This window comes from Lepisosteus oculatus, chromosome 14 (assembly GCF_040954835.1).
Source record: "Lepisosteus oculatus isolate fLepOcu1 chromosome 14, fLepOcu1.hap2, whole genome shotgun sequence".
NCBI classification, from domain to species: Eukaryota; Metazoa; Chordata; class Actinopteri; order Semionotiformes; family Lepisosteidae; genus Lepisosteus; species Lepisosteus oculatus.
Window position 1 is genome coordinate 45,935,848 of NC_090709.1, and position 25,755 is coordinate 45,961,602.

General features: G+C 43.8%; 2 protein-coding genes and 1 non-coding gene across 3 annotated transcripts; all 3 read left to right on the forward strand.

Annotated features, from left to right (window-relative positions):
- Window positions 1–15,651: 15,651 nt before the first annotated feature.
- On the forward strand, window positions 15,652–15,744 carry trnar-ucu (transfer RNA arginine (anticodon UCU)). The gene is made up of 2 exons: window positions 15,652–15,688; window positions 15,709–15,744. It is a non-coding gene; the product is annotated as a tRNA-Arg (tRNA).
- A 7,114-nt stretch (window positions 15,745–22,858) lies between these two features.
- Window positions 22,859–23,742, forward strand: LOC138242738 (uncharacterized). Its single transcript, XM_069198285.1, has 2 exons — window positions 22,859–23,506; window positions 23,608–23,742. The coding sequence occupies exons 1-2, from the start codon at window positions 22,871–22,873 to the stop codon at window positions 23,725–23,727; spliced, it is 756 nt and encodes a 251-aa protein (XP_069054386.1). The 5' UTR covers window positions 22,859–22,870; the 3' UTR covers window positions 23,728–23,742.
- Window positions 23,743–23,747: 5 nt separating this feature from the next.
- LOC138242739 (zona pellucida sperm-binding protein 3-like) lies at window positions 23,748–25,307 on the forward strand. Its single transcript, XM_069198286.1, has 7 exons — window positions 23,748–23,902; window positions 23,982–24,156; window positions 24,234–24,351; window positions 24,536–24,636; window positions 24,714–24,787; window positions 24,955–25,137; window positions 25,216–25,307. Exons 2-7 carry the CDS (start codon window positions 24,032–24,034, stop codon window positions 25,221–25,223), a joined length of 609 nt encoding a protein of 202 aa, XP_069054387.1. The 5' UTR covers window positions 23,748–23,902; window positions 23,982–24,031; the 3' UTR covers window positions 25,224–25,307.
- Window positions 25,308–25,755: the final 448 nt, after the last annotated feature.

Below are 25,755 nucleotides of genomic sequence, written 5' to 3' on the forward strand. Positions count from 1 at the left end.
GTGTCTTTAGCTACTGAGAGCAACTGTCGAGTTTAGATACTGTAAGGTATTTGATGGAGATAAATTAACATCAAACGAACAAGTAAAGATTTATTTCGAGTCACAATCAAAGAAGGCTCCACAGCTGAAACGTTGTGTTTACTTCTATTTTCAGCATGGAATAAACCTATACTTTTCCATTTGCAGCCCACGCATGCTGTGATGCAGCTTCCTACTTAAATTTCTATCAGCTGTGAACCTCCAGTTGACCTGTACACAAATATATGAGAGAGGTCTACTGAGACAAGAGGAGCACTGAAGACTTGATAAAGCTCTCGCATTAGATTCTGTGTTTATGTTGTTCCCCAGATTTGTTTTTAATGTTCTTTTTCTTTTGAAGTTGTTGCGTTTGGTTTTTTTTCTGATTGGTAGCTACAACGGGTCATTTGCAACAAACTGGCTGCTGAAATTTGTCAGCAGCTCTGTAGCAAACCTGTTCTCAATTGCAACAAACCTAAAATAACAGCTGCTCCCCATTAGATGTTACTAAAGTAGGAGACTAAGCAGACGAAGTGGAACAATAGATTACATTGGAACTGTCCTGAATGTAGTGGAAATAATATCGTCATTAAGTAATGAACAATTGCTTTCCAGACACTACAATTATTCACAAGGAATTTTATCAATACTTATTTTATTAATAAAAGTGTAATATCTTAATAATCAACTTTTATAATAATCAATAATCAACTGTTATCTTTATTAGTAGCTGTATTACAGGTAATGCATGCACAGACTTTATTATACTATAATGAATTTTCAGATATCCCGGGGAGAGAACTGAAATGAAGGAAATACATATTTAAAAGGGGTGTAAGTCTTAAATGTGTTCTGTCACATAGGGGTGTTAATTGAATAGATTTGTTGTAATATTATTTGACTCTACACTTGTGTTTCTCAGGAGACAGCATTAATATTGGGGATTTGCGGATACAGATAATAAGTTGTACTATACAGGCAAATGTATGGTTACCTTAATGAAAAAAACTCTTATCATTACCCTTTTCAACATTATTATTTAAGACAGTCTTTCAGAACAGTATTCTCGTATTAGTGGCTATAGTCTAATGATAATGGTGGTGAAACAGGCGAAATGTGCGGAAATAATTGGAGATGGAACAGGAGACTCATCCAGTCGATAGAAAGCTTGGGTAGGACTGCACAAACACCGTGCCAGTGCTTAGTAGCGTCATTTAAAAATAATACGTGGTTTAACAATATCAACTGCTCTTCTGTGAGCTCAGCTCCACTACTAGTAATACATTGCCCACATTTTCAAATTAGATACATGTGTTTTCTACGTGTATGTAATTGGTACTTTTTTGTTTTAACTGATTTAAAATATAATCTTTATAAAACAGACAAAGGGTTTATGTGTCGCGCTGAAATTCACACACAAGTAAGGAAAGATATCGCGCTTAGGAAGAAATCCAGAGTGGAGACGCCGGCGATTGAAAACAACCACATACAGCCTGTATGTGCTCTACCACTGAACGAAACTTCCGACAACTACTGTATCTTTATCTGCAGCACTTTCTTTTAGGAAGAGTGAGGAGTCTACAAGCCTAGAAAATAAGACAACTAAGTGAACGACAAATTTTCACCTTTTGATTAAAGAACATAAAAAACACCTTTCTTCCAGCCAAATTCAAACCAGAGAACAAAGAGTTCCCAGCTGTTTCCACTATATTCCTCCGCTCTTACAACTGAGTTATCGAAAACACAGGAAGCCCACCTTTTGTCTTACATAAAGCACAATGTAGTGCAGCGGTCCTATTTATTTAAAACCCAGTTCGAAATCAAATCTCATTCCCATAGTCCTGTTTAGTTTGAATTTAAGCAGTTGTAGCAGCAATGCTTGGTAATAAGACAGAATTAAGCGTTGCTGTGCTTTCCTTAATGAGGCCCCATCTCACTCTCCATCTCTGTGGTTCAGCCACAGAGAAAGTATTCATGCAGGCTGATTTAAGATGTTTTCTTTTGATAAGGGACAGCTCCCAAACGGGGATGCACTTAGATAAGCCTGGCTATCATGATCAATGGTCATCCATTGGCGCCTATCTGTCTAGGGAGTGCCAAATGGACATCTGGACTGCATTCCTAAGTGTCAGGAGTATGTGACTCGTATCTCACCTTGATCAACCAATTAGAGACTGGCAGGGTGTGGTAACACCATGTGGGTCTCCAATGCCCGCCAAACTCTCAACCAATCAGAACACACCTGTGTCTTGGTCAAAAAGGGAGCGCAAGCTCAGATCAGGGCTCTCCTTGGCCATTTTCGCGCATCCTCAGAGACAATCACGTGACAAAGGCTGTTGTCTGCAAAGGGACTAGGACTTTATTCTAAGCGCGGGGCCGAGGATCCCGTACGTACTCAGAATTCTACCAACGTGAACGCTCCGCTTGATCAACTGCAGCCCACAGTTGGACCCTCGTCGACAACCTGAATAGCTTATTCAGAAGCAGCGCTGGACCGGGAACGAACCAGCTTCTTCCTGGGCAAAAGAGTGACTTGTGAGGACTAGCCGTCACACTGCATAGAGTGCATAGTGCATAGAGACTTTCTACTAGCCAGCCGGACTGCTGGTAGATCCCCTCGGAGCAACGACTGCCCTGCGCGCCGCAGTCAGATTCCTCCGCCCGTCCTACTCCGAGCTGCACCTCGACTGGTTGGCCAGTAGCCAGAGGACGCCGGGACAACGCCCATTGGACAACCGCTGGGACCGAGGCTGCAACAGAGCCTGTCAGCTGGTTTGGTGTTCGTGCCGGGAAATTCCAAATCCATACACAGTGGATAAGTAAACGCCATGTTCTACATTGCGTCTCGAGAATTCAATTGTACCTCAACACAAGTTGTTATCAATTTAATTCATGAGTAATGTATTTACTTCCGAGTTTAGAGTAACAGTGGGTAATAACACTGATTAGCGATTTGGTAACCGAACGATATATATTGACATATATTCTCTGTTGTGTATCTCTTTGTGTTTGCATCTCTTCGAGATTATATACTTTGTATATTGATAACCCTCACAGTAAGGTCTGCTGCTCGTATCCAGGCAGACTAGTATATGTTTGGTGCACAATTTATATGAATAAATGTATCTCGTGTATTGAACCCGTGTGTGTGCGTTGTTAGTTGTTCTGACGATTGATTTTCTAAAAACCACAACGAACAACCTTGTGATTACTGCTACAATTAATAATTGTCTCAGTAAACCCATCAAACCTCTACACTTGTATAGTATAATTTATTATCTGTACCCGCAAATCCCCAATATTACTGCTGTCTCCTGAGAAACACAAGTGTAGAGTCAAATCATATGAAATAATACAACAAATCTATTCAATTAACACCCAGATGTGACAGAACACTTTTAAGACTTTAAGACCCCTTTAAATAAGTATTTCCTTAATTTCAGTTCTCTTCCCTCCATGGGATACCTGAAAATTCACTATAGCATAATAAAGGCTGTGCATGCATTACCTGTAATACAGCTACTAATAAAGATAACATTAAAGTTGATTATTAAGAAATCACGCTTTTATTAATAAAATATGTTTTGATAAAAGAAGTCTTAATAGAACCTAGGTAAATCCCTGTAGTAGTCTAACACCTACAAAAAAGAAAAAAAAAACAGAACAACTTCAAAACAAAGAGAAAAAGAACATTAAAAACAAATCTGGGTAACAACAAAAACACAGAAAAGTGAGTGCTTTTTCAAGTCTTCGGTACTCCATCGTGCTCCTCTCGTTTCAGTAGACCTCTCTCATATATTTGTGTATAGGTCTGCTGGAGGTCCATTGCTGATGGTAATTTAAGTAGGGAGCTGTGTCAGCATGTGTGGACTGCATAGGAACAAGTAAAATTTTATTCCATGCTGAAAAGAGAAGCAAACAACGTTTGAGCTTTGGAGCCTTCTTCAGGTCTGACAAGGAACAAACCTTTACTTGTTCCTTTCATGTTAATTTAGACCTGATCTCCAGCAAATACTTAACAGGACCTAAACTGGTCAGTTAGTTTAAATAGTTGAAAATATAGGCCACACTGCTCCAGGTGAGGCTTGAACTCAATCTCAGCATGAGTTCGATCGCACCACTGGAGCTGCAGAAGTCTTTTTTTACACAGACTAATGCAATTGCAATTAGTCACGAAACAAACGAGAACTGCAGCTGTACACTTGAGACAGGATGCTACTGTATTAATTTTGTTTAACACTCCAGTCGAACAAGCCGACATGTCACTATTGCTAAATCATTACAAAAGACGCCAACTAATGACCAGTTTTATTTTTAACAGAACTTTACTGAAAGTTAAACTTATAAAACTACCTGAGCAAATAAATACAACAATTATTGTTCCTCTGACCTTCTCATTATTTATTTTTTTAAATTAATACATTTATTTATCCACAGTGTGCCTTGTGCTTACTTTTCAGAACTCTCTCTCCTGTGTCAGTAGGAGCTTACATTTCAAGTTAAGTTCTTTAATCAGTTCCAATATCTTCCTTTCAAAGTAGGGAAGAGCAAGCTGGCATGTTGTTTTGCCTGTGGTTATTCTTTATGACTATATCTTCTGACACCTGTGCACAATCCTACAACATTACAAGAGAAGCACTATAACAGGAGTCATAAAAATGCAAGAAGCCACTTTGAACAATCTTTCGGAATTGTAAAACAACTAACGCTTTGCTTGGCTGTCATTTGGTTTGTATACCAGTCCATCAAGAGCCAGCACCATCATCATCAGGTCATGTGCAGTCCTACACAACCTTGCGATTGACTGGGATGAGCTACCTTTTCCATCTCCATGGCATGCAGCACACTCTGGCTGTTTCAACACAGTCATTATTGGACCACAGTGCACTGTCTCTTCTGTCCTGTGGCTATCATAATCACTTTTAAGAAGCCAAGTTTTTTTCTTTAACATGTGCTTGGGTGCCACCCATTTCCTTATTATCCCTGCTTTCCACTGATAACCACAAATACAGAGACCCATCACAATAAAATACTTAGCAAATCTATTCAGTTGACTCCCAAATTTTATAGAACATATTAAAAGCTCCCACTCTATTTATATAACCATTTGCTCTGTTCTGTTCTCTTCACTTCCTAGCATATCTTAAAGCTCACAGCTACTAGTAATGATTGACATTAAACATAAATAGTAAATGACACTTCTGTAAATACACACATTAATAAACTTCATTATTAATAAATATGGTATGAGTGTAAAGCAATTTCAATTAATATTCCAATACATTTCCAAGCAACAGATTATTTCCACTATATTTGGGAGCCTTCTAATGCAATCCTGCGTTACACCGAGTACGGTGCTAAGCCAAATGAAGACAGTTTAAATTAGTCCGCTACTTTAGTTACTCTGGAGTGCTGCAGTTGTTACTTTGTGTTCATTGCAATTGAGAACAGGTTAAGTTCGGCACTGCGGACTAAGCACAGCAGGAAAGTTTGTTGCAATTGGACTTAAGGTGGAGCACAAGTTTAGACGGCATCTGCGTTCTAAGCACGGGTTGAACTCCTGTTAGTATGCTACTTTCAGTTCGATGCAATTGACCCATAGAGTTTGCCCTAATAAGGTCTGAATGAAGCTTAAGCAGAGCCAACCCATTGCCTTTATAACTTCCATTAATCTCCACCCATCTTCCCTCGCTCACTTTTGATCTTTCTAAGACAAGCATTTAACTGGAGTTCAGCCCAATGATACTGCTGAGAACCAGAGAAAAAATATATATATATATATTGTAACGCCCTCGCCTGGTGGTGAGGAGGAAGCGCCCCTAGGCGTGCATAGTACCGCTGGGCATGCTGGGAGTTGTAGCCGGGGAGAGTCTGAGGGTCAGCACGGTGACCAGCGGCTGACCCTACCTGTGTAAATAATGTCCTAGTAGTTCTAGTGCCCTGTGTAGTCTTATAAGTATATAGCGTGTTGTTAAGTAATTACCACCCTAAAGATGTGTACGTGTTCTGTCAGTCTCCTCATTTGCATGTATATGCTGTGTTTGGTTTTGTGGTTGTTAAAGAATAAAGCTATTGCTTGGTTTGTTAATTGCGTCTCCACTGGTCCTTTGTTCTGAGAAAAACCTGTAAATGCTACATTGGTGTCAGAAGCGGGCAGGATGGACAAATCTTGGCAGACATTAGCCGATTCTGTCAAGTGCTGTCTGACTCTAAAAGAGACAGAACCCATCGGCAGCGCACATAGGGAGCCTGAGCAACTCCTGGGTGCGACAGGTGGCCACAGCCCTTACCAGGGCTATCCAGTAGTGGTCCTGCCGGTAGAATTGGGGCGACTGCCTGCTACTCCCGCCCAGTGGATGCCCCAAAGAGAAGATACCCTCCCTGCCAGAGCTGACCAGCGATTCCCACACAGACGGAGGAGTCCAGCAAGGGGGAAGAGAAGCCAGCCCGTGCAGCAACCCCCGCGGAACAGCCCCGCACGCTGTTTTGCGACCGCAGCGGGAAGAGACGACACTGAGCCCGGTTCTGCTGGGCACCCAAACCTCGCACTCCGCGATCAGTGTCGGGAAACGGGAACGGGTCGGCTCAGCGCGGGGACGGCCGCCCTTGAACACCTCAACCCCCTCTCCGGAGAGCGCTGTGAAGACCGGCACCCCTCACACCACTGTGGGGCGAGTCGGCTATAGCCTGTACCTCCAGTGCCGAAACGAATCGAGGACCAACCCTGCCTGGCCCTGCTCGACACGGGTTCATCGGTAACCCTACTCCGGCCGGGCATCCTCCCCGACACCGAGGGCACCAACCCCCCAGGATGAGAGGCCTCCAGCCTGCGGCTAAGGACTGTGATGGGACAGCTCGCCGTAGTGCGGGGGAAACAGGTGCTTGCCTTTCATCTAGGTGCAGCGATGGTGCGCCACCCCTGCTACCTCGCACCCATCCAGGAGGACTGCATTCTGGGGCTGGACCTACTGCAGCGAGTGGGGGCCAGTTTGGACTTGGGCCGGCAGGAGTTGGTGTGGCAGGGGGAGCAACTTCACCAGGTGGAGGGCAGACCCGGCGAAGGCTGAGGGACACGGGCTTGCCGGAGCCGGGGGAAAAAGAGTCAGTGGCGGCGGTGGCAGACCGGGCCTGTGAGCCGGGGAGCGAGCGTGCCGGATCCTGCCCCTGAGTCGGCGGCGGCGGTTGCGTGGAAGCGAGGCGCGGCGTTGAGGACCTCTACCAACACGACATCGAGACTGGAGACCCTCTGCCATCCGCATCCCAACTGGACGCATGGCTCACGCCAAGCGGACCGCCGCCGAGGAAAAGATCCGGGAGATGGCCGCAGCGGGAGTGATTAAGCCCTCTGCGAGCCCTCGGCGCCAGCTGTACTGGTCCAAAAAAAAGAAGGCTCGTGGAGGTTCTGCGTAAACTACCGCAAGCTGAACGAGGTCACCTGGAAGGATTCCTACCCCCTGACGAGGATAGACGATGCCAAGGACTACATCACCGGGTCGACCTGGTTCAGCTCCCTTGACCTCCGCTGTGGCTACTGGCAGGTACCACTCGCTCGAAGCCTCTGGCAGTTTACTTTCAAGAGGCTGATGGAGAGGGTGCTGGCATCGGTCCCGTGGAACCAGTGTGTGCTGTATCTGGACGATCTGCTGGTTCATGCCCAGGGTTTCGACCAGGCCTTGACGAACCTCCAGGCGGTGCTGGCCTGCATCCGCCGTGCTGGCCTGAGGCTCAATCCCCGCAAGTGTGAGCTCCTGAGGCTGGAGGTGACCTTCCTGGGACATGTTGTTGGACTGTGAGGGGTGGCTACAGACCCAGGTAAGGTCGCCTAAATGAGGGGTTGGCCGACCCCCCGCACTGTCGCGGAGCTGCGCAGCTTTCTGGGGTTGGCTTCGTATTACCGGAGGTTTGTCCGGGACTTTGCCAGCATCGCTCCCCCGCTGCACCGCCTCACCGATAAGGGCCGCCGTTTCGACTTGAACTCGGGCTGCGAGATGGCTTTCAGCCGGTTACGTGAAGCTCTGGTGGGGGTCCCCGTGCTGGCCTACCCCGATCCGTGGTTACCGTATATCCTGGATACCGACGCGAGTGTCTCGGAGTTGGACGCGGTGTTGGCGCAGGAGGGGCCAGATGGGGAGCAGGTAGTTGCCTACTACAGTCGGGTTTTGAATAAGGCTGAACGGAACTACTGCGTGACCCGTCGTGAGCTGCTGGCGGTGATGGTGGCGGTCCGCCACTTCAGGCCGTGCCTGTTCAGGACCCAATTCCAGTTGAGGACCGACCATGTGTCCCTCACCTGGCTGCTCCACTTTAAGGAGCCAGAGGGGCAGATGGTGTGATAGATGGAGGTCCTGCACGAGTGGTGCACGGCCAGCCGGGCGTGGGGCATTTCGGCTGTAAAAAAAACTTCTTATTGGGGTCTTTGCCACTGGGACATGGAGCGGTATTGCTGAACGTGTGCGGTGCCCGTGGCCCAGAAGGAGCCCCCCTCCAACAACACCAGGTGGGGACTCCTATGGAGCAGGTGGGGGTTGACGTTTTGGGCCAGTTTCCGCGCACTGAGGCTGGAAACTGCTATGTCCTGGTGGTGGTGGACTATTTTACAAAGTGGCCGGAGGCCTATGCCCTCCTGGACCAGAGTGCCCCCACCGTGGCCGATGCACTGCTGGAGGGGATGTTTGCCAGGCTAGGGGTGCCGGAGGAATTACACAGTGACCAGGGGCGTAACTTCGAATCCCAGGTCTTCGCCAGAGTGTGCCAGCGCCTCCTTGTGTTGGTCGTGCACAAGGAGGAGCTGTGACAATAGCAGAGAAGGAGTGAGAATGGTGCAGATGGAAACTCGTTTTCATGCGCTCCTCTGGAAGGAATGAAAATATATTTATGTCTTTATTTAGTGGTTTCATTAGTGACAAAGACTAAACTTTCTTGGAAAAATGTCTTTTATGTAAACCATGTTTGCTATTAATTCAGTTAGGGCTAGAATATGTTCATTGTCTTCCAATGAAAGAAGGGTTCCTTTTGCCGTAGTCGGGTTGACATTAGAAGCTTGCCACGCCCGGACTGTTACACCAACGCATTAGCATGTTAAAGCGATTTCATTGAGGAGCCTAGCTTTCTTAACTAGTAAGTAATGTACTTTTGGAGGGGGGAGGTGTCTTTCGCTGGAAATCTTGCCCCCTTCTACTTTGAAAATACCTGTGAAACCGGTTTAATTCATCACAGCCAGCACTCCCGCAGAGAGGGGGGTTGTACTTGTTAATGTCTTAGCCGGAACACATCATTATATCTCATTTTGTATTTCTATAAAAAAATCGTTTGCCCAGCCTAACACTATTGTTGTTATTGTTTTTATCCTGTAAAGCGCTTTGAGCAGCACAGCTTTCTCACCAGTTAGATTACTTTTTGATACAATCCTTACACAAAGCAGAAACTTCTTGTATTTTCCGATGACATACAAGTGGAAAGATTACAGATTTTAATCGTCTTTATTCTGAACCAGGGAAAATCTGATCATGTTTCTCTATAACAATAATAAAAAACTTTATTTTACATATCACCTTTAAAAGTGGCATCTCAAAGCAATACAGTAGATGGAAACCACAGATTACAAAGTAAATACCCAGACAAACGCTTTAATAATTTTTAATAAAATGCTTTTATTCATTCAGCAGAGAGAGCGTAAAACCTGGGCATAACAGCTGTTCCTTTTTCTGATCACCCGCTCTCTGGATACACGTCTCACCTGTCCTGTTCTTTGTTTTCCTAATTTGCTGATTATGCCTTCTGCGATCCACTCCTGCCCTCACACCTAAAGAAGACTATTTTAAATTTATATGCGCGGTCCATTGTGCAATTTACACTTGTATGTGCTGTCCTTAAGGTGATATCACATAAAGGTGATATGTAAAATAATGTTTTTTTTATTGTTATAGAGAAACATGATCAGATTTTCCCCGTATCAGAAAAAAAGATCTAAAGTATACTAATTTGTCACTAGTATACTTTTAATACAGTCTTTGCTGTGCTCTTGAGGATCCTTGTGATATTTCGAGCTCTGGTTGAATGATAAGTGTAGCAGTTTAAATAATTTTCGTAGTTAGATATTATGAAACGCTCTGTTAAAAGCAAGGGAGTTTTTATGTCCATTACAGTAAAAGAAAATGCCTGACAAAGCAGGGCTTGGACAGATTCCAAGTGCATTTTTGCAATTTACGTTGCATTGTGCTGCTGTAATACAGTTTAAAATAATTAAAAGTCTAAACAGTATCAGCTTTATTTATGGGTTGCAATTTAAAAAAAGTCAAAAACCGAACTCAAAATGCAATTTAGAGCTTTCTGGCAAGAGGAGACACCCAAATTAATAATGTAACATGCCACTGCATGAACAAGGTTATACTGCTATTTCCTTAGATACGCGATTAAAAAATAATTTTTATTAAATTTTTAATAAAATGTTTTTGTTCACTCATAATCTGACAATTTCAGGAAGACTAAGGAAGGACTAAGGGAATTGTCATCTGTTGTGAAAGCTCTGTGAGCTCTGTGACTTTGAGACCACTTGTTATCCCAGGTTGTTTGAATTGCCACAATTCAAATAGAGAAAAAAGAGCTGACTGACAAGATTTAAGATGTGGCTGTCAATGTTGGATTAAAAAAGACACATTGCCCGACGTTAGTTGCATTGCTTGAAAAATAATTTTATTTCGAGAGACTGGATAAGTAATTCAAGTGTTTTTTTTTTAACTTCCTGAAAAACAAATAATAATTTAACTACATGTGCAAATGTTTTATGATATGTCGCTGTTGTGAATGTCTGTGGAGTGTATCTTATTTGCCTGTCTGTCCTGGCTATGCTCTCTCGCTTGCTCGCCCTCCCCTTCTCTCTCTCTCTCTCTCAATTCAAGGTGCTTTATTAGCATGACAGATTGGTACAATCAGTGTTGGGTATTTACTTTGCTTTGAGATGCCACTTTTAAAGGTGATATATAAAATCAAGGCTTTAACTTGCTTTAACTCCGCAAGTCTGAGTTCTCGTGCCTGTCCTATCCGAACCCGAAAGTATTACAATATGTATCTTTATAGCAGGTGGTGTACAACTTTTTAGTATAGATTACACTTTTCTAAAATGTATTTAAAAAAAAAAACGATTACAATCTAATCTTTCCATGTTTGATCCCAGGATCCCAAGAAAAATAAATCTAAACGGGGAGAATGCTATGCTGAAAGTTTATTAAGATACTTAGAAGACAAAGATATCAATTTATGTTGCATTTGTCTGATTGTGAATCAAAAAACACATATATTTAAACCTGCGTTTGTGATTTAAATCAAAACGCGATTTAAATCAATATAAATGTTTATATTGTAACACATAGGTGACTATTCATCGTTATTAAAATGACTTAAATTCGATCATGTTGTGATATTTAGAAATATAAATTTGTTTGGTGCGAGTGAGGTTTTATTTAATCTCTGACCCAGGGAAATGTTTTATTTTTTCAAAGAAATGTTTGTTGAAAAAAAAGTCATGACTCCAGCAGGATTCAAACACACAGCATGTGAGGTAGGAGTCAGGAGCCTAACCCACAGTGCCACCAGCAAGGTCGCATGCAGAGTGCTGAAAAAGCACTACAGAAACATTATCAACAGACAATGTACAGCATGTACTATTCTTGTGTTGCGGTACATGAATATAATTATATCGTTATTAATTTCTTTAGATACGCAATTCCATATTATATTCCCTTTTAATCAAATTCTAAAAGTATGCTTGTTGACTCCAGTATCACATTAGTTAAAGACTTCGAAGCTTAAAATGTTAAGGGAGAAATGGAATACTGGTGTGTATTTTTTATTTAAAGTACAGAGACCAGCCATATACTGTATGTTTATGTTCCAAAATTAATATCGTTTATGGCCTTCACACGCGTTACAGTATGCTCCTATTCTTTTTATGCTCAGGTACTAAGATTTCCCTTCAGTGGTAAAATTCCATATGAATATTCAATGCTAAAATGTGGACAGTAAAGACATTTACTGTAAATCTTTCTACGACCGACCAACGGACTACGAGTGCCCCTGTCGGTCAACCAATCACGTACCGCGGTATTTTGCGTCATCGCGCGTCACAATGCGCGACGCCGTAGCCAATTACCTCCGGTATGTGTCTGTACTGCGCACTTTGAATGGCTGCATCTGTACCTTCCAATCACTGATGTCGCTCTCCCTAAACCTTAACGTGATGTTTTGCAGATGTGCAGTGTGCCTTTACTCCTGTATTAAAAACGACCTCTGTTGTCGGGCGGAGTTGAAGGAGAACTAACTGCACAGAAAAAGTATGTAACGATAAAATGTTTCTACACTTCAGAATGTCCCTTTAAATCCCTGCTCACACACGTCGGTGTGGGGAGCGGGCAGGTAGAGAGCTTTTCCAGAAACTCATGATGTTTCTCATGGGGTGTTACCTGCAGTAGTATCTCTCTCCACGCCTTTGGAAAGAAAAGAGTGGCTCCAGTGCAGGGTAAGGTGAGAACAGCTGGTCTGATTGTCTTAGAAAACAAGAAATTAAAATCAACAGGGAAATTGAACAATACAGAAATCAGAGCAGTATACAATAGGAAGCAAGCAAACAAAATGCTCAGCAAAATCGTAGTTGAGTAAATTGGTGTAAAAAAAATATTTGTAAGCAAAGGAGAGCCCGTGCTGCGTGTGAAAAACATCAATAGTTCAGCATTTCTGAAACGTTTAATTGAATTGACAAAGAAATCCTCTCCTTAAACTTCAAAAAAGGATTATCTGTGGAGCCAGCAGGCGAAACACTGCAGTTGCCCGTTTCTCACAGGTGTTTGAAGTTGTGGATAACATTTAGTTAAACCTAATAACTGGTTGGGCCACCCTTAGAAGCAACAACTGCAATCAAGCGTTTGCGATAACTGGCAATGAGTCTTTTACAATGCTGTGGAGGAAATTTGGCCCACTCATCTTTGCAGAATTGTTGTAATTCAGCCACTATGGAGGGTTTTCGAGCCTTAACCGCTTTTTTAAGGTCATGCCACAACATCTCAATCGGATTCAGGTCAGGACTTTGACTAGGCCACTCCAAAGTCTTCATTTTGTTTTTCTTAAGCCATTCAGAGGTGGACTTGCTGGTGTGTTTTGAACTTGAACTTGAACTTTATTGCCATATGTAACCGGTACTGGTACAATGGAATTCTTACTTACAGAAAGTCTCTCGATTGTAAAACAAGTGTAAAAAACAAGACAAAGTGCAAACAGTGCATCAAGACAATGTACAAACAAACAATAGACAATGTGCAAGTAAACATGTAGACAGTTTGAATGTAAACAATACAGACGTGTAAACAATGACTGGAGATGTGCAATAGATAAGAAATCATAAAGAGGTAGATGGTGATGGTGTAGGTGTGGTCCGAGGGGGATGGCTAAATTTGTTCGCCAGTCTCACTGCTTGTGGATAGAAGCTATTGAAGAATCTAGTGTTAAGTGTCCGTATGCTCTTATATCTCTTGCCTGAGGGCAGTGGGGTGAAGAGCTCATGCCCGGGGTGGTGACTGTCCTCTGTGATGGCCAGAATTCTACCACGGCAGCGGTCCTCATAGAGCTGTTTAATCTCGTTGAGACTGCAGCCGATGATCTTCTGGGCCATATTGACCATTCTCTGTAGTGCCTTTCTTTCTCGCGAAGAGGTGTTACCATACCACACAGTGATCCCGTTGGTGAGGATGCTCTCGATGGTGCAGCAGTAGAAGTTCACCAACACATGTATTGGCATCCCCCATCACTTGAGGCACCTCAAGAAATAAAGGCGCTGCTGAGCCTTCTTCATGATAGAGTCAGTGTTCACAGTCCAGGTTAGATCTTTAGAGATGTGAATTCCCAAAAACCTAAAGCTGGTGACTGTTTCCACTTCCGTTCCATCAATACTGAGTGGGCTGTGAGTGTATGGCCTGTGTCTCCGAAAGTCCACTTTTAGCTCTTTCGTTTTCTTTATGTTCAAGTCCAGGTTATTGCTATGACACCACCTAAGCAGCTGTACAACTTCATCCCTGTAAGTGGACTCGTCATCATCACTGATCAGTCCTATTATAGTGGTGTCATCGGCAAACTTAATGATGCGGTTGTTGCTGTGTCTTGCTGTGCAGTCGTGAGTAAATAGGGAGTACAACCTTGGACTCAGACAGCAGCCTTGTGGGGTTCCAGTGCTCAGGGTGAGTGGTGTTGATGTTTTATTGCCTATCCGCACCACCTGTGGTCTCTCAATAAGAAAGTCCAGCAGCCAGTTGCAGACAGAGTTGCACAGACCTAATCCCCTGAGCTTTGTCACCAGTTGACTGGGTATGATGGAATTGAATGCTGAACCGTAGTCCACAAACAGCATTCTCACATACGAGTTCTTAGTGTCCAGGTGTTCCAAGGTTGTATGCAGAGCCAGGGAGACAGCATCATCCACTGCTCTGTTGTTCTGGTAGGCGAACTGCAAGGGGTCCAGGGATTCTGTGATGGAGGAGTTGATGTGTGACAACACCAGCTTCTCCAGGCATTTCATCACCACAGATGTTAATGCTACTGGGCAGTAATCATTCAGGCATGTCACTTTTGTCTTTTTGGGGGTTGGAACAATAGTGTTTTTTTTAAAGCAGGTGGGGACCATGGACTGTGACAGGGAGGAGTTAAAGATGTCCGTAAACACTGTGGTCAGCTGGGCTGCACATGTCCTCAGGACGTGAGGTGGTATCCCATCAGGCCCTGCAGCCTTACGGATTTTCACCCTGCTCAGAGTCTTCTGCACGTCCTGCTCTGAGAGTTTCAGATCAAACTCGCCCTGCACACTTGGGGTCTTCTCAGCATTGCCCTTGTTCAGAGCATCAAAGTGGGCATAGAAGTTTGCCCGCTTTGGATCATTGTCCTGCTGCAGAACCCAAGTGCGCTTCAGCTTGAGGTCACGAACAGATGGCTGGACATTCTCCTTCAGGATTTTTTGGTAGACGGCAGAATTCATGGTTCCATTTACCACAGCAAGTCTTCCAGGTCCTGAAGCAGCAAAACAGCCCCAGACCATCACACTACCACCACCATATTTTACTGTTGGTATGATGTTCCTTTTCTGAAATGCTGTGTTACTTTTACGCCAGATGTAATGGGACACACACCTTCCAAAAAGTTCAACTTTTGTCTCGTCAGTCCACAGAGTATTTTCCCAAAAGTCTTGGGGGTCATCAAGATGTTTTCTGGCTCATCAGTGGTTTTCATCTTGGAATTCTGCCACGCAGGCCATTTTTGCCCAGTCTCTTTCTTATGGTGGAGTCATGAACACTGACCTTAACTGAGGCAAGTGAAGCCTGCAGTTCTTTGGATGTTGTTGTGGGGTTTTTTGTGACCTCTTGGATGAGTCTTCGCTGTGCTCTTGGGGTAATTTTGGTCTTTAGAAATGGCTTTATAAACTTTTCCAGACTGATAAATCTCAATCACTTTTTCAGACAGGGCCATGTAGGTTGAATTTTTCCCTTAATAATAAAAACCTTCATTTAAAAACTGCATTTTGTGTTTACTTGTGTTATCTTTGTCTAATATTTCAATTTGTTTGATGAAACAAATAAAAAAATAAGAAATCAGGAAGGTGGCTCTGTGGCGCAATGGAGAGCGTGTTGGACTTCTAGGCATTGATAGAATGAAGTCATTCAAAGGTTGTGGGTTTGAGTCCCACCAGAGTCATGTATCATTTTTATTGAACCTTTCGAAATCCTCTAGGGATTGGTGTTGATCAAGTCAAATACAGGACTTCTTAAGAGTCCACAGTTGAAAATGAACCAGCAGCCACAAGAAAGAAATTAGCACTGGACTGTGATCACATCACTACTGTCCTGGAGTCCTTGCACTGGCTTCCTGTCAACTTCAAAATCCTCAAGCTCAGCTATAAGGCTCTCCATGGCTTGGCACCTCAGTACCTGTCTGGGTTATCGCCCTACTCCCCACCTCACAACCTTCGCTCTTCTAATTGTGTTTTCCTATCTGTCCCCCAGTCCATCTGGACTACACTCTATGGGTGACAGGGCCTTCTCCTGTTTTGCCCCAAAGCTCTGGATCTTTATCCCCAAGGATATCAGTCACCTTCTCTAAACTCCTTCAAATCCAGACTCAAAACCCTCTTCTTTAGAAGAGCTTTTAATGCACTATTCTTTACCCCTCTGTTCCTACTGTATTTAATACCACCATCTATTGTCTCCTCTAACTGTGTATTCTCATCCTGCTTATCTTGTGTATTTTTTTAACTTTATTGTTGTCATTCTGTAAAGTGCTTTGAAAAGCCACCTTTAAAAGCGCTATATAATGTAAAGATTAGTATTATTATTAATAATGAACAGTGCATTTAACACTGAGCACATGCGGTCCTTCTTTGCAAAGGATTGCAAAGGTTGGGAATTATCTTTTCACTCGTGTTGTTGAAGACTGTATCCTGGATGTGTTGCAGGAAATGTCTGGATGCCATCACCGGATCAAGGAGAGGATCAGGGTTTTGGGAAGTCTTTTTGATGCCTGACACTGTGTGTTTCCTGGTTGTAACGGGTGTCATTCTGGACCTAAACAACAGAGAACACCATTGAAATCGCTGAACTGCCTAGGGGACACTTTGTCGCCTTCTTCTGACCTGTAATTAATGTGATTCTCTGAAAACGTGGCACGTTGTATCTGTGCTACCTTTATGGAGGGTGACCACACTCATAATGATCATAGATTCGATCACAAGCATCTAAAAACGAGAATGAGAAAATTACATCACGCTATAAGGCTGAATGGCACAAATTCTCCTGTTCCTTCTGCAGCAAATGTGAGTTTTTTTGCTTCTTAACACTGAGATAGTTGGAGATATTTGGCAGCTGTGGGATTCCAACTCAACCCTCAAAGAGACTGGAGCTTTAATCCAGCTCTAAACTAAAAACTGGGTGACTTGTAAGGGCTGGTAGGAGAGGAAAAGAATAAATGCTTCTTTTTTGGTCTTTAGCTACTAAAAGAAAGGAAAAAAATATTTGATTATTATTTATTCACCAGTTGTTTTGATCAAATTATTGTAATGCAGTGCCATATTAAGGTATAATATGTACATGAACGTCATGTCTGAGTTGATGATGGCAGCTGAGTATCGCTGGAGGACAGTTCATCATGAGTGGGTAAGCCTGCATAATGAGGGAGAAGAGATCGGCCTCTCTGATGCAGTGTCCAGTGACACTAACCTTCTGTCCTACTGTTCTCTGCTAATGTAGAGGGTGAATGTTTATTGAGGTGAATGTAAGGTTTCATTCTTGTAAAATATTTCTGAGCACTTTTTTTGTTGCTGAAAATTAATCTTGTGCATTTGAATGAATTCCGATATTGTCACCTAATTCTATACATTGTTTCATCAGACTAGAACTTTTATAGGAGCTCAATTGCATTTATGAATTGCATAGTGATAGTATTTCTTTCCGTTTAAATACTTTAGTCAAAAATGTAGAGAAGGTGCTCCTGTTTTCACCATTATAAGAACTGTGATGCACCAGTAATATTTACTCTCACAAAAGTATTGTAATTGTATTGTTCTGTAACAATCTTGAGTGACACAAACCTTCTGTTTTACTGCACTACACTTCTCCAGAGGCCAGTTCAGCACACAAGGATCCTCAGTCAAACAAACACTGCAATCGCTTGATAAAAGCCATTCCTCATCCTTTCTCTTAGTATTGGTGCAACTTTTGTATCCAAAGAAGGCGATTTGACAATGAAAGGTGCAATCATCTTAAAGAGAGTCTTCATGAAGGCATGCACAGCTTAAGGCACATGAAGCTGAATCCGTGAGCTGATTGACACAAAACAATGTCACTTCACATTATCCGCAAAGCTGTTTTGCTTGTCTGACCACCTCTTCGTACTTTACAGTGAGCGCATATATTTCAGTTTCTTCTTTTGTATTTTCCTTACTATTTTACTGTCCCTTTCCCCCATGTGGAGATGTATCCACTGCCAAAACTGCTGTCTGATTATTTAAATTATCTGTAAAACTGTTACATGACTTCATCTAATTGTAAATTTATAAGACAGTCTGTGAGACATTTGTGAGAGTAGCTGAATCCCAGGGCTGGTGTGGAATCACACACAGACAGGTCTTCTGTGTGATCTGAGTCCCACTGCCCAGAGCTACAGATTGGTCAAATGGTCACTATTGTAGACACGACCATCGGACCATCGGCTACAAATAATCAATATACTGATCATAGTGTCACTACTGGTGTTTATTACATAAATACTATATATAAATAATAAGATAATTCCACACTCATGTGTGTTATAAAACATTTATAAACATTTTGGGAGGCTGACATACAGTAAAGAAAGTAATACTGAAGGGCTGGAAGTCCTGGAAAGCGTTAATAGAACCTTCTTGCTTTCGACCTGGAACAGAGCCCACAACTGCCAGATCATTGACCCCTGAGCCCAGTTCACAGAGAGGAGAACCAGGGGCTCTTCTATGTCTCTAAGAGGGCTGGGAGGAAGGATAAAAGGGGGAAATGTGACATGAGTCCAGGCTGTTCTGTCTGATATTGTTCATGTAGCAGCACTGATTGTCTGAATATCTTCTGGTTCTGGATTGTGAGGATAGAGAGCAGTACGGAGTTGAGATCCTGTCTGAGTGTGAGTCTGAGCAATGAATCTGACTGAGAAAAGAATAATGATTTTTTATTCTGCCTGAGAATTTTCCTGAGAATTTTTCTTCTTTTCCAAGTGGTGTTACATCCCCTTCAGATACTCTACACAGACTGCCAGAGAGAAGAGGAGAGAGAGATGGACAGATAAGAGCACACACATACGTCTTGATTTACTTTGAAGCAAGTGTTCATTTCTTTTCAGGAACAAGTTGTTTTTGAACTTCAAGAAATTCATACAACTTCTGAAAGATAAAATACAAATCTTGCTTCTCAGGACAGAAGAAATGCTGCAAAAAAATGCCAGTGATTTGTGAAAAGCAACGGGAATGTGTGCCTCTGCAGCTGTTAGAGGGCTGGTGGGTCAAACGCACTCAGGGACGTGCTTCAGATTGTGATGATGTAAACATAATCTCCGCTAAAAATTGAAGGGATTTCTTCGCAAACCCTCTTGAATGTTGCAGGAAATCTTCGTGTTTTACTCGTGTGCAACTAAAACAAGTAAACAATTCAGTACCTAAGTCAATGTCCAAGAAAACCATCCTCACGTGTGGAATTTTTCTTTAATTGGCTGTTGGGAGAATTCATTTATACACCCGTTGTATCCTTAGCAAAAATATTTTAAAATTAGAACACAGATTTGTTGGAGAACTTGACAATCCTTGACAATCATTATTAAATGAGCATTATAGAAATGTGCGTTGATATTTTTAATATGTACCTTAATTGTAATATATATATATAATTGCTTTGATATGGATGTTCATTTGAAGGAATTGAGGAAACTATGAAGGATCGCAGAACAACCAAAGATACATTTGGGCATCTGCTATTGGTAAAGATTAACGAATACAGTAAGTGTGAAGCTTGCACATATACGAGAGAAAAAAATCAGTTTAAACTCACTTCATTAGACTGACGGTGTGTATAGCAATGGATGGTTCCGATACATCGACCTCTGGGTTATGGGCCCAGCACGCTTCTGCTGCGCCACTCTGCTGACAGCTGTCGTAGTGTGATTCAACACAACTGCTCTATCTTTGCTTTCTAAAAGTGCGCCCGAGATGAAAAGTTTCAACGGCAAACACAGACGTCACTTTGAGCACTTGGTCTTTTATAGTACGAATCATCACACGCTGCTCTACATGGGCGTGTCTTCAAGATCGTTGAGAACCAAACCTTCTGCTTTCCGAGGCAACTGATTCTTTCCTTGTTAATTCACAAATCTTCAATGGGAATCAGTGAAACGAAAACCAAACACATGTACACACTCGCGTCCTAGCCTGAAAGAAAAATGATGGAAGCATTTGAGAAATAACAAGAGTAGTCTGAACAGCTCCAGTCTATCAACTGCTCTACAAAGTGATCGCTACTTCCACACCCAGTTTATAACGCTGAAAATGATTCAGGAAGCACAGCAAAGTTCTAAAAGCAGTGGTTGAAAAGCATCTAGATACATAAAATGACAGTTTCTCAAAAGTAAAATCTTAAGCTTTTCAATATTGTCATCCATATATTTTCGTTTTTCTCTTTTTTACATAACACGCTTTCGAGAAATAGACTGTCTTGTAATGAAGGCTGCATTAGAAAATGTGTGTCTAAATTAAAATCGGGTTTATGACTTCTGCGTTTTTCAGCTTTCTTAGCGCTTGGGTCTCGATTCAGATATTGCAATGAAAGCAACAGGGGAGTAAGTTTTCCTTTTCTAAATCAAAGGTGATCTGCTCACAAGGAAGTATAAAAACTTCAGCGTTTACTTTTTGAAGACCGCAAATTGTCGAAACACTATTGCTTCATAAGCTAATAAGTAAGGTTTCTGAGCACGCATTGTATTACTAATGCCGTTATTAATAAAAAAAAGCTTAAATTCACATAATGGAATTTGGACGGCTCAAAGTAGTCTATTCTTTGTACAACTTTACTTGCCCGCTGAGTAGAGTTTAAAGCAACGGCAGCAGAAGTAGCAGTAATAGCAACAACGTGGTTAGAGTGTCACAATACACTCTATGAAATTATTGCGGCTTCAGATCGTTTTGTTCTGTTGAAGCTGCCTACAGGCTCTGAATTGCTGACATTGGCTGTGATCTTTTTTCAGGTTTCATGAAATTCTTCACATATTTTAAATATTTAATTCGGGTTCGCCTAATACACGGTGCAAACCGTACCTGCAGCAGAATGCTGTGGCACATGAAGCCGTTTTGTTTATCGGTTGTAAGGATTTAGGAGCGTACTACAAATCGAGCAAGCGAAAAGAAAGTTAAACAGTAGTCACTTTTTGGATTGCTAATTCATTGTGCTCTGCTCGTCTAGGTTCAAATCCCATCCTTGTCATGGTTAAGGCCTGAGACGTGTGTGTTTTTTCTAAACGGTGCTCTTTACTCCTGTAAACTCAGGATTTTTTTTTCCTTGGTGGCAACAATACGCTTCTGTAAATGGTAGACTCTGCTTTCAAATTAGCTGCACCAGGCATTCGGATACAGAAAAACACAGGGATTTAAAATTCAGGAATATGAATGGCCAATTGCTTAAAGCTAGGGTTTTTACGTTTTCTTATTTAGCGATTTGTGTATCAATCTTTTAACAATTCAGTAAAATGCTAACAATATGTAAAATCAAAACAACAGCACCGTTAAATGCTGGGGAGACAGGTAGTTTTTTTTTTTCCATCAGATGCCAATCTCTAATGCTGTGTGTGAGAGCTTACGTACCTTTCCTTTTCTCACATTTTCTGACAACTATTCCAAAGGGGCACCCTGTCAGCTCCTAATACTTTTTAAAAGTCTGCCTGCATGTTTGATTATTGTCGTTTTATTTAGAAAAAGTTCAATATTGATCTTAACTAAAGAAAATTAGGATCACGAATAAAAAAAGGGCTGAAGATGCGAGTCGCTCTTGAATCAGAGCTGGGCGACACGGGCTTCTGTTCTGATATGATTGTACGAGAAGCAGGAGGAATCTCTTCTCTCCTATGGAGCATGAGCTGAATCAGGAGGGAGACATTTCGTATGCTCGTGCATATGTTAACACATGACCTACATCGTAAAACTAAATTAAAAACTAACATTAAGTTGTCAAAGACATTCATTTATATACAAACAAGAGACAGACATAGTAATGATTCTACATTAACTTGTCCTGCACTGATCAGACTAATTGAAATGTATGAAAGCCCGTTTCCGCCAGGGAGTTACAAAAAACCGCGCTATGGTATCGCAGAATTCCGACTAAGTAACTCAGAATTGCGACTTAGTAACTCACAACTCCGACTTTATATCTCACGTTTGCAACTTCGAAATAGCCCATATTTCATTGTCTGTCCTTTTGTTATTGTAACGGATTCGGGTTCTAGCTAGCAAGACCTGGGTTTGAGCCAATAGAGTGAGGCACGAAGTAGGGTGGGAGCGGCGAGGGCACAAGCCCTAGAACCCGAATTCATTACAATAACAAAAGGTCAGACAATGAAATATGGGCTTTTCGAAGTCGCAAATGTGAGAGATAAAGTCAAAATTCTGAGTTTTTAGGTCGCAATTCTATGATTCTAAGTCACAATTCTGAGATACCATAGTGCGTTTTTTTTACTCCCTGGCGGAAACGGGCTTCCATAGGTTCTCAGTGCTGCGAAGCAAAAGCAATTTCTGGAAAATCAGACAAATTATTATCAGATCATGTCAAAAGCTGATCAGTATTTCTTTACTGGGAAGCAAAGAAATGCTTGTATTACACATTTTAATATGACATGCAATTACACATGAAAAATAGTAAAATTATTTTCATTGCGGTACGTGTTGATAGAACAGCCCCCTCGATAAAAGAAAGTGTGGACGGACGTGTCGCATGTTCCGTACTCTGTCTGACAGCGAGTTTAACACACTTTCCACGGAAATTAGAAACTAATTGAACAATAAATTAATCTGAGCAAATTTTACACGTGTGGGTGATTTAATTCTGTCGAAATTGCGTGGAACTCCTCCGCTGAGGTCAGATACACACGGGAAAATGTTCAGGCGGCTTCACGGAGTCCCGCCTCAGACTGAAATCAGGTTCTAATTAGACGCTGAGAACAATCCGGATCTCTGTATGTAATTGATTGTGTTGATTGTGTGACCAGGTGTGCGGTAACAGGTCCTGCCAGTATAAAAACCTAGTCACCGCGTTCACACTTTATGCTTTCTTGCTTCAACACAGTTTTGTGGTTTACTTATTTTACTCCTGTAGCAATTGAGCGGGACGTTAATTTGGCGATGCGCTCGTTTCTCTTTATGCTGTGCCTGTGCACAGGGGCCGGGCTCCCCGCACTGGTTTCCGCCGGGCCGGCTGGCTGGGACTCTCGGGAATTGGCGCTCCAGGCCGACCTCCCGGCTCCTGAAGACGCAGCCCAGTTGGAGGATTTGAACCTGGCAGATGCGCCCTCCGAAGACTTGTCTGCAAGCGAGAACGACTCGCAGTCCTTGGCTCCCGACTTTCGCCGCCTTCCCGTGTCCAGAGACGCGTACTCGCCCTACTTCGACAAGGAGAAGATGAAGCCCGAAGCCGGCAGCCGCCCCTTACCCGCCTACATCAAGAGCGTCCTGTTTCCTCCCCAGCGAGGGCGGCAGCCGGCTCGCCCGGCCATCGGGGGCACCCGAGGAGTGGCTGTGTGGTGTGACTCCAGCAGGATGTACGTGAGGGTCAGTCGGCTCCTGTTCGGCTTCAGCTGTCGGCCATCGGAGGTGACCTTGGGCAACTGCAGCGTCAGCCGAACCACACGCAGTTACTTCTACTTCATCTACGGGCTTCACGAGTGCGGCACCGAGCGATCGGTAAGCAGGTCTTCATCTACAGGCAGTGTATCAATGTGAGCTGTAGGACCAGTGTCGGGGTTGCCTTTCCTGGGAATATCCCTTCCTCTGTGACCCTGCAGGTTGTCCAGGGCCGCCTGGTGTACTCCAACACTCTCCGCTATGCCCCGCCCTCCTCCAGTGCACCTGTGCATCGCTTCATTCCCTTCTCTGTGCCTGTCAAGTGCTCCTACAACAGGTAGGCAGGGCTCTGCTGCTGAGAAGCCGCTAGGAAAGTGTCCAGATGCCCCTCATCCCCTCTGTCCTGCAGGTTCCACTACTCCTACAAGGTTGGCTATGTCCCCACGTGGGCCAGGAGAAGGACCTTCTTCAAGGACCTGAAGAACAAACACAGCTTTGTGCTGCTCACCACCAACTGTAAGCTCCTTGAGTGAGTGGCTCCTCCTGCCTGCAGGGGGTGCTGTGTGCAGGTGTAATGCTGCCTCTCTCTCTCCAGCCCGCTGGGTCCGGCTCTCTCCTAAGGATGAGTACTTCCTGGGTCAGCCCATGTACTTCCAGGCCACTGCCTACTTTGCCACAGCAGAGCAGAGGCTGTACATCCACTCGTGTTACGTAACGGAGAAACCAGACCAGCACTCCCAGCCCCGTTTCCCTGTGATCGACAACTTGGGGTACGGCCCCTTCTGGGAGGAGAGGTGGGCAGGAGCCCCGAGAGCCTGCAGGGGTTCATCCCTGTCCTTGTCCCCAGGTGCATGGTGGACAGCAAGGCAGATGGCTGCCTGTCCAGGTTTGTCCCCTCCAAGCAGAAGGATGTGCTCCGCTTCACAATTGATGCCTTCCTCTTCCAGAAGAAGCTGTCCAGGAAGGTGCTGCTCAGCCTTCTTGCTCTACTGATCCATGGTCTGCTTTCACAACCATGATCTAGATGTGAACCAGACTGTGGCAGCTGTAGTGCCTAGAGCTGCCAGCTTGCCTTCACTGATGGCAGAAGGTCCTTCTCTGTCCTCTATTGGCCTTGATCCCTTAATGCTGTGACCTTCCCTCTTGCAGCATGAAGTGACTGAGCTGTACATGCACTGTGTCATGGCTGTGGCTCCTACTAAAGCAACACCAAGGACCAAGTCCTGCACCTACAACAGGGAGGCTAAGAGGTACTTCTGCAAGGAGCCAGCTGAGGGTGCTCTGGGACATGCCAGGTGGAGGCCTCACCTGTCCTCCTCTCCTCCAGGTGGGAGGAGCTGTATGGTGACCATGAGGTCTGTGCCTGCTGTGAGTCCAGGTGTGCTGGCAGTTGGAATGAAGGTGGGTCTGGTTCTCTATCCCTTGTGGATGCATCTCTGCCCAAGAGACAACCATGCTTGGACAACTGAGGAATGATCCCATGCTGGACAAAGGGACGGTTTAGATGAGTAGACTGTGGGTCTCTGGGTATAGCAGATCCCTCACTCCTGGGTGTTGCTTGTCCACAGGTACCAGGAGCCTGGTGACCAGCAGCCGGGTGGCTGTGGCACCAGTAGAAGCTCCTCTGGATGTGGGAGCTGACTGGACTGAGGATGTGGAGGGAGACCCTCAGAGCTCCAGTGAAGATGCTGAGAGCACCAGTGAGGATGTGGAGGGAGCAGATGACTTTGGAGATGTTGGCCAGTGGACAGGTAGGGTCTGGCAGGAGGAGCTCCTGTAGGGGTGGTGTCTTGCAGTTCAGCTGGATTGTTCTCCTTCTTTCTCCCCAGGTGCCTGAATGAAGGCTCCAGCCTGGCCCTTGTGACTCTCCTGCCTCCACTCGCCTTGTAATGGCAACATCTCAATAAAGCTGTGAAAGACCCTTCTGCCTGCCCTTGTTTCTTTATGGTTTATAGGTTTGAATGGGGTGGAGGAGTTCAAGGGAAGTGAGACCCATTAATCAATGGAAGTATTTGTGGGGGTTCCCCTTTCAAGAATGCTTCCCATATTGCTGCCAATGAGGACTGAAAATGGCTGGAGTAATAAAGTGTTGTACTGGGGGAAGATGGCTGCACTATTCCTTGGGCAGGGCAGTGTGACAGAGACAGAGGTGTTCAATATACTGGAAATCCTCCCATTTCCGAGAGGGGTAGTGGTTATGGAGTGAGTTGCTACTGTAATGCCCAATAAGAGTGAGATCTGGTGTCCTATTCTGGGCTGCACAAACTGACTAAAATAACACAAGGAAGGAATTGTCAACAGGGGCTTGGTGTAAAGTAGGCTTTCCCTTCCTTAGCAGAGGAATAATACTGGTGCGTGAACATCAATGA

Excerpts from the sequence above, each read along its gene's own strand:
- LOC138242739 (XM_069198286.1), top strand. The coding sequence starts at position 24,032 with ATGTACTTCCAGGCCACTGCCTACTTTGCCACAGCAGAGCAGAGGCTG. Across the intron at positions 24,157-24,233 it reads CCTGTGATCGACAACTTGGG|GTGCATGGTGGACAGCAAGG; the intron begins GTACGGCCCCTT and ends CCTTGTCCCCAG. Across the intron at positions 24,352-24,535 it reads AGAAGAAGCTGTCCAGGAAG|CATGAAGTGACTGAGCTGTA; the intron begins GTGCTGCTCAGC and ends TCCCTCTTGCAG.
- LOC138242738 (XM_069198285.1), top strand. The coding sequence starts at position 22,871 with ATGCTTTCTTGCTTCAACACAGTTTTGTGGTTTACTTATTTTACTCCT. Across the intron at positions 23,507-23,607 it reads AGTGCGGCACCGAGCGATCG|GTTGTCCAGGGCCGCCTGGT; the intron begins GTAAGCAGGTCT and ends GTGACCCTGCAG.